Raw genomic sequence first — 11,819 nt, 5'->3', positions numbered from 1 at the left:
CTGTCTTCTCTGAAAGAGGCTTCTTTGCCCCCTCTTTCCCCTCCCCTCTGTGGCAGCCTGCTAGACAGCCACCATCTTTGCTGTCAAAGTTGCCCCACTCCGATCGCAGCTCAGTTGAGGTACCGATTGGTGTCATGTCTGCCACAGGGGATAGAAACCGTACCCGAGAGGGCCGAAACAGGCGGGTAAGCCCAATGGGAGAGTGAATGGGGCTGTTGGAGTGGGTGAAGGGATGGACCGCGACTTGGGCCCAGATGTGGGTGACATGGCACCTGAGGCCATCAAAGCCCAGGTGACTGGGCCTGGGGTGGTGGAGGTCCCAGAGCCCAAGGGAGGCCCCAAGGAGGAAGAGGGAGCCCAGACTCCAATCCTACCCAGAGCCTGGGAGGGTGGGGATGCCGAGGAATACTTGGATGTTGGGCCAACAGAGGAGGAGGGAGGGGACCTGGCAGAGAGCCAGGATATCGTAGTGGACACCTGTCAGTTGCTCATGCTTGGCTTCTGGTGCATGTTCCTGGATCTGGATCATTCACTTCTGCACCACATCTACTACAATTACCATACCCTGCTCCAGTCCCTTCGCAGCCAAGTGAACCAGCGATCCCGATCCCGCTCAACTGTGTTAAGCAGCTCAAGTGAGCGCCAGGTGATGCAGATGCCCCAGAGACGAAGAACTAGGGCCATGACTCAGATGATCCAACGCGAGAGCCAGGGCCTGGGCCTGGGCCTGGGTCTGGGTCTGAGCCTTGGTCTGAGCCTGGGCTTTAGCCTGGGATTGAGTCTGAGCCAGCTGGACACAGCCGCCTCTATCCCAGTGGCCCAGCACACAACACAAAGCAGCATAGCAATTCAGGATCCAGAAAAGCAGGCAGAAGAGGTGGTGGAGAAAGAACCGGCAGAGGAGATCATAGCACAGATCACCGATGTGAGAGGTGAGGAAATGGTGGACCCACAGCTGCAGAGGCGCTAGCTGGTGCGGCAAAATGGGAAAGCACTGACCTTGGGTAGGGAAGTGGTGGGTCCTGACCTCCTCCAAATTAAGGCCGAATGTGCCAGGTTAGAAGCCCAATTCAAAGCAACCTTTGCAGTTTTGAAAAAAAAATATGCTGTCCTTTACCAACCTGTATTTAATAAGAGTTGGGACTGTCAATGCGATTTGCCAGCAGACAGATGAATGTCAGGTGTTCAGGAGGGAGCTCGGGAGGAAATGGAAAGAACCCTGGAGGAAAAGAAATAGCAAAGGGTGCACTTCCTCTTTGGTTCACAGCTTTTGAAAGTGAAAAGGGTCTTAGAAAGTTGAGCCTAAAAATGATTTGGGAGCACTTGGTTAAAAAGACAGGTTCTGGGGTTAAGGAAACAATTGGCTTCACTGCAGAATTTGTCTTTGAGACAAACAAGTATTTTCCCAACAAAGTTCTGACCAAAACATTGAAAATGCAAACTGACCCAATCACTCTGACCCTTTCTTCCCTAAAGGAGAAGTAATCAGCAGCATTAGGAGGGAGATTTCCTGGGAAGAGGGGAACATGTCACTGTGAAAATGATTAAACAGAAGAAATATGAGGGCCGTGGAAGGGTGATGTCAACCAGCAGGAAGGTGCCTGGCCATGTTTTCTTAGCTACTTCTTCTTGCTTCTCCTGAGGGGAGATGATTGGTGCTGCTGCTGGGTATGAATTGGGCTAGTTTTTCCATCTGATCTCACTGTTTGTATTATTCTTCACCAAAGAAATAACTAAATATGAGTATGAACACTGGAATGAAGACAATGAAGACTTTGTCATTAAGAAAGAGATGAAAACAGAGGAAGAAAATAAGAAGGAAAATGAAAAACAAGGAGGACTTGAATAGGAACCTGATCTGGTAGATAGCAACCCCAGAAAATTCAGGTATCTGTGTATAGCTTTGGGTATCACTCAAAAAATCCTGACATTTATCTGTTACTAACAGCTTTAAATTTTTAAAATTCTAGTAAATTAATTAAGTTTATTTAAAATTACATAAAAACTCAATTTAACTTACTAAGATTGTTACTAGAATAATCATGTAGCTAGTAATATAAAATATAGTACGTTCTGAAAAGTACTTCATGGCTATTCATCTGTTCTTGTAGGATCGTTTGTACTCTAGCTGTAAGACTACTATCAAGTGGTAAATATATCAGACTTAGTACCTGAGACCAATATCCATTAAGAAAATTTACCAGAAGCAGCAGCTAAAGTGGCTGGGCCAGGCACTAGTGGGGTCTTCATTACTTGGCCATTTAAATGGAGTTTCCTATACTAAATAGGATGCAACAGCTTACAGAATGTGACTACTAACAAATAGCAAAAGTTATGAATTTCAAGTAGGACCATATTTAATGGTTAATATCTAAATATGCATTTTGCTAGAATTTTTTTATATTTTATGTCAGTCAAAAGAAAAGAAACTTACAGTTCATAATTTATGACTGAGTTGATAATTAAGTCTTAAGGTATATGTCTTTCAGCATATTTAGATGCTCAACATTTTTCTCTTCTGTTTTTGCATTTTCATAGTTGTGTATTTTATAACAGCCTCTTTCTCACAGGGTACATGTGGAAACCAAGGATCTGGGAGGGTAAAGGAATACCATTTGTGGTACCACTAGAGGTTTAAGAGATTTATTTAAATTCCAGAATGGCCACTCAAACAAAAACACTACAAAATGTGCGTGCACACACACATACAACACAATTTTTGATGTTAGGCACAAAGGAAACAAGGTTGGTATGATCACATGATTGAAGCCATCAGTTTGACAAACACTTTGATATCCAAGCATGCATACTTTAAGAGGAAAATGTGTTCTCTACTTGATATATAGCACACAAATGCAGAAAATATACATAGGAATGTTACACTTAGAAAATCATGGGTGCTGGTTAATGTTGTGTAACTGTTTATTTTCTGTCATTTCATCCTGCAGTTAGGAGGAATAAAAAGAAGATAGAAAAGAAGAAAGAATCTGTTGTTCACTGTTTTTAGGTTTTTCATTATTCAGAAGCCCGTAGGAATTGTAACACTGATATTTTAATGTTCATCATCCTAAAAGTGATATTCTATGAAAAGTACCTTTTTCTTACCTGTTGCAGTTATATTTAATGATGCTTAATAAAGTTAAAAGAAGGGTTTGTTTGAAATCAATAAAGAGAAATACGGGCAGATTTTGTTTCCACAAACAATCCTGACTCAAATCTCTTTTATTTCTTCATTTTGGCCCCCTTACCCTATTGAAAGGTAAACCTGTTTAAACTTGTTTTACTTTGGCCAAAAACAAGTTTAAAATGAAGTTTAAAATAATTTTGGTAAAGAGAAAGATGGAGGACAAGCCTTTAGAGCTCTGTTGTCCATTAGTTTAGTCACTAGCCATCTGTAGCTACTAAACATGAAATTTTACTAATCTGATTTGATATTTGCAGTAGTTGTAAAAAATAGTGTAGCATATCTTATTAATAATTTTAATATTGATGACATGTTGAAATGATCATATATTTAATTAAAATACAGTTTTGAAACTTTGCCAGTTTATTTTCTAATGTGTCTACTAGAAGATTGAAAGTTCCATATGTGGATTTCATTATATGTCTACTAAACAATCCTGGTCTAGTGAATAGTTTTGAAGGAAATTTCATGAATGGCCCAGGTTGTCTGGAGGCCACATGGTGCTACTGAGCCTGAGCCCAGACTTTGACTTGGAGCAGTAGTTTTTAAAGTTTGTTCCCTAAATAGCATCATCATATTACCTAGGAATTCTTAAGCTCCACCTAGGATCTACTGATTCATAAACCCACAGAGTGAGGCCAGCCATCTGTGTTTTAAACAGCCCTCCAAGGGATTCTGATGCACAGTAATGTTTGAGAACCACAGGCTCATAACAACAGAGGAAGCATCTGAGACTCACCTAAACTAAGACCAGCCTTAATTCACTGTCTTGGAACTGTTGCAAGTAAACTGAATGGGATGGCATGGACTAGACTAAAAGGAGACACAGGGGCAAAGATTGGGTGATAGCAACAGAAAAATGCATAAGAGAAGAAGCTAGTTCCAGAAGGATGTAAACATGATATCATATATGTAAAGCCTAGGAAAACACAAATGATATATAGAGAGACTAAAAGGCATGCATGTGAGAGATGCATACAAATGTAGCATACAGAAAGGTGTGTTTTGAAAAGATAAACACATTTAAGATGGGAAAGGGAGGGATTTTTCTGTGGAGAATTCCATGGTAGATATCACCCCTATTGTAGTTTTACATTTTGTAAGCTGAGTGGTAGATACAGAGATATTAGTAGCATTTTCTATAATTTTATGTAGTTCTTAAATACTACCAAAGTAGTAGAAGGGGAGCAGCTCTTCCTACACTAGTGGGGCAGGACTTAAGGAAGTCCTAGAATTCTAAATCCTATAATGGCCTCATGTCATTGTAAAGGTACATTTGTCACAGAAGAAGATAAACCATAAGTAAAACATGTTATATGAGTTGATTTAAACTTGGATCTCCAAATGAATTCCTGTCCTCATGAAGCCAGATTTAAAGATAGGTAATCAGTGTAGCTAGGTAAATTGAATTAGGTCGGATCTAAAAGGCCAATTTGAGTGAGTTTGGGAAGTTGGAGACTGTCCCTTGAGGGATCTTATCAAGTACCTGTCCCTGCTCCAACCTGTTGCCAAGGTTACCTGTCTGTCCCAGGAATTGCCCCCCCCCCCTTACAGAGAGCTATAAGGTTGTTAATGTGTCCTTGTCTACTCCACCCTGCCCTTCCTCCTTCAGCCCATGTATTTCCTACCTTTCGGCCATCCCACCAAGCATTCCTGGGCCTACTCACATATGCAGGAAGGAGAAAGATAAGGGGGGAAAGGCAGAACAAAGGAATCCTAGGACATATAAAAAGGGCAGAACACCTAGCCTCTTGGGATACCAGGATACCAGCTATGGTCCCCTTCTCCCTCCCGGAAGAAGTCCATGTTGCCCCTTTTTAAATAAACCCTGCTTCATATGTTTGCCTCAGCGTGCCTCTCTAATGTTCAAACTTCAACATGTGGGAAAGCAGGACTCATCATGGATAACCAGCGGTATCACTAACCAAGTTAAATATCTGGCTGGCTAGGCTAAATATGTGATCTAATACTCTTTTTCTCTCCCTCACTACATGCTTCACCTTGTTGTCTGAGCACAGTGGCCCCATGCTTCCAAAAATATTGGGTTCTAGGAGTTCATCTTGCAATAAGACTTAGAACTAGTTCCTGAATGAGACTGAAGGACAACCACCAATAATTATGTCCCTTCTACTCACTGTCAGAGGGAGACAAGATAACCAGCCAAGCCAGAAGCTATTTGAATTTGAAAGTGACAAGTTGTTTTTTTTTCTTTTTGGTCTCAAAGAAGTTCTATACAATTTATATTTTAAATGTAAGCCTAGGAGAGAGAGATCTAGCAAAAGCTAAGAAAACAATAGAGATGCCTTTTTTGGATCCTAGCTGTCCCATATTTTAGACCCAGCTATAAAGTCATATTCCTCACCTTCCTTTGACTGCTACATAGCCTCAGGAGCATTCCCCCATCTGATCAATGAAGAGAAGTTCCCCTGTGTCCAGTCCCTGATTGGGCCCTGTTCAGATGCCAACTGTCAAAGCCTCACCCTTCTTTGACTGCCATAGCCGTTAATTTAGGAACCGGATGTGGGGTGATGAGGGGATGAAGAAAAGACAAAGAAAATAAAAGGTGGTGCTAGGTGATTCAGCTAAGCCCTGGTGAGGCTTGACTGGCACCAGAGCTAGCTCAGCACATTTGTTTAATAGATTTTAGGTTGTGGCTCAGCGGTAGAGTGCTCATCTAGCACGAGGCACTAGGTTCGATCCTCAGCACCACATAAAAATAAATAAAGGCATTGTGTCCAACTACAACTAAAAAAAATATTTTTTTTAAAAAAGTTTATTTGTGGGAAAGTTTCAGCAAAGCAGGCAATCTGAAGGATACAGAACTGGTGAGACATCAGGATCGTCTTGTTTTGCTCAGAATCCTCTATCCCTGGGAGTTGGTATCTGAACTCAAGGCCTTGATTGATAACTCTGGCCTTTGTACAAAGTTTTCTTGGGCTGGCATCACCATAACAACTGGGGAATCTTGATCTCTACCTTCACACAGGCAGCTCCTGGCACAACTGTAGACACAAGAGAGTCAGAGGCCATGATTGGATTCATTGCTCTCCACAACTCACCCTTTACTCATCTCTCTCTTTCCTCCCCAACTATTCATACACAAAACTTCTTTAGTAGCAGTATTTCCTTATACCAGTGCCCAACTAAAGGCCACAGGCTTGGTCAGGTGCAACTCTGTAGAGGCCCTTTATGTGAAGCAAAACCTCTTAAGAACACCTTAAATCCTTTGAATACCTTCAGGTCTCAGTTGTCAAGATCCTATTTGACTTCCCTCCCCAAGTCACATACAAACAGAGACATACTACAGAACAGGCTCTGTTGTATTTGTTTGTGGTTGCTATTACAAAGATCAAGGAAGCTATAAAGAATCTGAAAACATGTCAGAATGTGCCTTTTGTCATTAAAAAATAAACAATTGAAGAACTGAACTTTGTTAACTGGAAAATAAATTATTATATTTTTCTCCTTCCTTTTTTTGGGGGGAAAGGGGGTACCAGGGATTAAACACAGGGCACTTAACCACTGAGCTACATCCCCAGCCCTTTTTAATTTTTTTTATATTGAGACAGGGTCTCGCTAAGTTGCTTAGGGCCTCACTAAGTTACTGAGGCTGGCTTTCAACTTGCGATCCTCCTGCCTCAGCCTCCCAAGTCACTGGGATTATAGGCATGTGCCACCAAACCAGGCTGAAAAAGAAATCATTAATGGAGAGTTCACAGAGTGAGAATTACCTAATAGAAGTCCACTCTGAGAAAAGAGGGAAGGGAAGTGTAACAAAATGGGTAAAGGGCATCTACCTAAATGAACTGTTTACAATGGGAATACAAAGGGAATAAAATCCAGTCAATCGAAAACCTGGTCTTATTGCTCCAACTTGAGGCCTTAAAAAAGGAAGAACAAACTATTTCCAAAATCAGTAGAAGACTGAATATAATTAAGATCAGAGCCAAAATTAATAAAATTGAGAATTAAAAAAAATACACAGGGTCAATGTAGAGTTAATTCTTCAAAAAAATTGATAAATCATTAGCTAAACTAACCAAAAGCAAGAAGACTCAAAAAAGCAAAATTAGAGATTAAAAAGGAGATATCACCACAGACACTTCTAAAATCCAGAATATCATTAGAAAGTATTTTATTTATTTATTTATTTATTTATTTAGGGTGCTGGGAATTGAACCTACGGACACTTTACCACTAAGCCACATAAAAATAAATAAAGCATTGTGTCCAACTACTCAGTCCTTTTTAATATTTATTTAGAGACAGGGTCTTGGTGAGTTGCTGAGGACCTTGCTAAGTTGCTGAGGCAGGCTTTGAACTTGTGATCCTCCTGCCTCAGTCTCCAGAGCCACTAAGATTACAGGTGTGTACCACTGTGCCTGGATGTTTTTAAAATGTATTCTCCAGTAAACTGCAAAATACAAAAGACATTGACAAATTTGTAGACACATATGACCTGCCCAAACTGAATCAGGAAGTTACTGAAAACCTAAACAGACAAATATCAAGAAATGAAATTGAAACAGCAATTAATAGCCTTCCAACAAAGAAAAATCTCAGGAATAGATGAATTCTCAGGTGAGTTGTAGTGAAGTTTTAAAGAACTAACACCAAAATTTCTCATATATGAAATTGAGCACTCCCTAATACACTCTAAGAAGCCAGTCTAACCCCAATACCAAAACCAGATAAAGATACATCATAGAAAGAATACTACAGACCAATATACCTAATAAACATATATGCAAAAATCCTTAATAAAATATTAGCAAACTGGGGCTGGAGATGTGGCTCAACCGGTAGCACGCTCGCCTGGCATGCATGCAGCCAGGGTTCGATCCCCAGCACCACATACAAACAAAGATGTTGTGTCCGCCGAAAACTAAAAAATAAAAATATTAAAATTCTCTCTCTCTCTCTCTCTCTCTCTCTCTCTCTCTCTCTCTCTCTCTCTTCTCTCTCTCTCTCTTTAAAAAAATATTAGCAAACTGTATTAATATTAAAAAGCACTATATGGTCATCATTATACAAAATATATGTAAGAAGATTTAAAGTTGGTGTCAGGCATAACTTATATACAGAGATATGAAAAATTGTGGTATATATGTGTATTAAGAATTGTAATGCAAAAAAAGTACATGTATAATGGCATAATTTGGCATGAACATACTTTATATACAGAGTTACGAAAACTTGTGCTGTAAATGGGTAATAATGAGTGTAATACATTCCACTATTGTCATGTATGTAAAAAATTTTTTAAAAAATGTTATCAGAATAAAAAGCACTATACAGATTTAAAGCAATTATAATCAAAATCCCAATGACATTCCTCATAGAAATAGAAAAAGCAGTCATGAAATTCATCTGGAAAAATAAGAGACCCAGAATAGCTAAAGCAATCCATAGCAGGAAGAGTGAAGCAGGTGGCATCATTATACCAGACCTTCAACTATACTACAGAGCAAGAGTAACAAAAACAGCATGGTATTGGCACCAAAACTGACTGGTAGACCCATGGTACAGAATAGAGAACACAGAGACTTACCCACAAAAATCACAATTATCTTATATAAGACAAAGGTGCAAAAAACATGCATTGGAGAAAAATAGCCTCTTCAACAAATGATGCTAGGGAAACTGGAAATCCAAAAAAAGGAAGGAGAAAAATATAATAATTTTGCAACCAAATGAAATTAAACCCCTATCTCTCAACATGCACAAAACTCAACTCAAAGTGGATCAAGGACCTAGGAATAAAACCAGAGACCCTGCATCTAATAGAAGAAAAAGTAGGCCCTAATCTCCATCATGTGGGATTAGGCCCACATAAGACTCCTATAAGTCCTAATAAGACTCCTATAGCACGAGAATTAAAACCAAGAATCAATAAATGGGATGGGCTCAAACTAAAAAGTTTCTTCCCAACAAAAGAAAAAATGTGTGAGGTGAACAGAGAGCCTACATCTTGGGAGCAAATTTTTACCCCTCATACATCAAATAGAGCACTAATCTCTAGGGTATATAAAGAACTCAAAAAGCTAAACACCAAAAAAAAGAAAAACAAATAAGCCAATGAATAAATGGGCCAAGGACATGAACAGACACTTCTCAGAAGATGATATACAATCAATCAACAAATACATGAAAAAATGTTCATCATCACTATCAATCAGAGAAATGCAAATCAAAACCACTCTAAGATTTCACCTCACTCCAGTCAGAATGGCAACTATTATGAAGACAAAAAACAATAATTGTTGGCGAGGATGTGGGGGAAAAAGGCACACTCATACATTGCTGGTGGGACTGCAAATTGGTGCAGCCAATATGGAAAGCAGTATGGAGATTCCATGGAAATCTTGACCCAGCTATTCCACTCCTCAGTCTATACCCAAAGGACTTAAAAACAGCATACTACAGAGACACAGCCACATCAATGTTTATTTCAGCACAATTCACAATAGCTAAACTATGGATCCAACCTAGATGCCCTTCAACAGATGAATGGGTAAACAAAATGTGGCATATATACACAATGGAATATTACTCAGCAATAAAAGTGAATAAAATCATGGCATTTGCAGGTAAATGGATAGAGTTAGAGAAGATAATGCTAAGTGAAGTTAGCCAATCCCAAATAACCAAATGCCAAATGTTTTCTTTGATATAAGGAGGCTGAGTCATAGTGAGGTAGGGAGAGGGAGCATGGGAGGAATAGACGAACTCTAGATAGGGCAGGGGGGTTGGAAGGGAAGAGACGGGGCATGGAGTTATAAATGTTGGTGGAATGTGATGATCATTATTATTTAAAGTAGTGCATGTATGAAGACAAGAATTGGTGTGAATATACTTTGTATAAAACCAGAGATATGAAAATTTGTGCTCTATATGACTAATAAGATTTGTAATGCATTCTGCTGTCACATATAAATAAAAAAAATTTAAAAAAAAACACATCAAGAAGATAAGAGTGCTTGCCTAGCATGTGTGAAGCACTGGGTTCGATTCTCAGCACCACATAATAAAATAAAGTTAAAAACCAGAAGTGGGGGGGCTGGGGATGTGGCTCAAGTGGTAGCGCGCTCACCTGGCATGTGCGGGACGCTGGGTTCAATCCTTAGCACCACATAAAAATAAAATAAAGATGTTGTGTCCACTGAAAACTAAAACTAAATGTTAAAAAAAACAGAAGTGGGGGTGATGGTCAGAGACAATAAGTAAAGAATCAGGGATGCTATGGAATGCTGTTTCCCTATTTTTAAAAAATCTGCCTGTGAAAATTTGTTTTTTCTATGGAAAAGTAGACTAATCCCTAGTCATAAGCAAACAGTAGGAAATATGAGCACATTATTAGGTACCTTTCTACAACAGAATTTCCATCGAATACCCTAGGTTTGTCCTTTGATCAGAGGCAATATTCTGTTCCTTTCCCCATCCCCAAAGGTCAGGATTACCTACAATGATTCTCCAAAGGCTTGTGCACATTTAAACAAGGATCCATGGAATTTAGTCTGTAATTTTTATAGAGCCCAGGTCACATCCATTTACTTTGTGACAGGTTAACCTTCTGCTGTCAAACCTCCCTGGAATTGGAAACACAAAAACTATTTCAATTTCATATTAGAAATCAAAGATATTGGTGCTAGTCTAACTCCTTCATTAATAACCATGAATTTGGGGAAACAAATTAGCCTCTTTTCCCCCCATTTGAAAAAATAATGATCTTAGGTTCAAATCTCTTTCCCACACAATACACATACCTAGAAAGTGTTAAGTGCACAGCCTCGCATTAAGGAAAAAGATTAATCAACAAATGGTGCTAGAAGCAAGCTGTTTTTAAAAAAAAAAAAAAAACATGAATTGAGATTCAAACCTCATGCCATATGCCAATATAACTCCAGTTGAATAAGGGTACATGTGGTTAAAAAAATTCATACTTAAAAGTAGAAGAAAATATATACTTGAATGGTCTAATCTCCAGATGGTAAACATTTTGTGAATTTAAAAAGACTGAAAGAAATTGCAAAGGGAAGCATTGAGAAACTTTCTACATGAGAAAGGAAAAACAATACAGGTAGAAATTTAAACAAACTTAAAAGGAAAATGCAAACTGAGAAAAATTCAAGAAGAAAAAAATGATGTACACCCTTGCCCCAATTTGAAAGCATCTCTCTTATTTCTTGAGAAAAGAGGAGGCAAAGGGTAAACTCCGGCCCACTAACCAGAGGGGAAGAGGAGTAAATGAGTGGCCCTGAGACCACCTGAGGGCTCCATGCCCAATCAGAGGGTTGTTGCTCAAGGCCTAAGGAACCCTATTGCTTCCACTCTATAAATTAAACAACTCCACGGGGAAGGCAGAACAAGGCCCTTCCTCTCATTTTGTAGATGAGAAACACTGAGGCCCAGAGAAGCTAAGCAAGTCTGCAAAGTCTTAACAAGTGCTTAAGTGCTAAAACCAATCCTAGAACCCAGCTGGGGTTCTGCCTCAGCACAGTCACCTGAAATGAGGAAGCTGGATGAGATCCCTGGTTCCCCAAGTGCAGTGCTCACAAGAGCAGCCCCAGCCTCCCAGGGGAACTTGACAGAAATGAAATTCTCAGTCCCTGCCCAGACCCAGGGAAGCCTGACC

General features: G+C 39.5%; 1 protein-coding gene across 1 annotated transcript; it reads left to right on the top strand.

Moving 5' to 3' along the window:
• The first annotated feature begins 232 nt into the window (after nt 1-232).
• Nucleotides 233-970, top strand: LOC114089901 (cancer/testis antigen family 47 member B1-like). Its single transcript, XM_027931891.2, has one exon. It carries the CDS (start codon nt 233-235, stop codon nt 968-970), a length of 738 nt encoding a protein of 245 aa, XP_027787692.2.
• The last annotated feature ends 10,849 nt before the right edge of the window (nt 971-11,819 follow it).

This window comes from Marmota flaviventris, chromosome X (assembly GCF_047511675.1).
Source record: "Marmota flaviventris isolate mMarFla1 chromosome X, mMarFla1.hap1, whole genome shotgun sequence".
In the NCBI taxonomy this organism is placed as follows: domain Eukaryota; kingdom Metazoa; phylum Chordata; class Mammalia; order Rodentia; family Sciuridae; genus Marmota; species Marmota flaviventris.
The sequence above is the reverse complement of the archived record's forward strand: the minus strand, read 5'-3'. Positions and strand labels throughout refer to the sequence as shown.

Bases quoted from the DNA above. Each gene is read 5' to 3' on its own strand.
- LOC114089901 (XM_027931891.2), top strand. From the start codon at position 233: ATGGACCGCGACTTGGGCCCAGATGTGGGTGACATGGCACCTGAGGCC.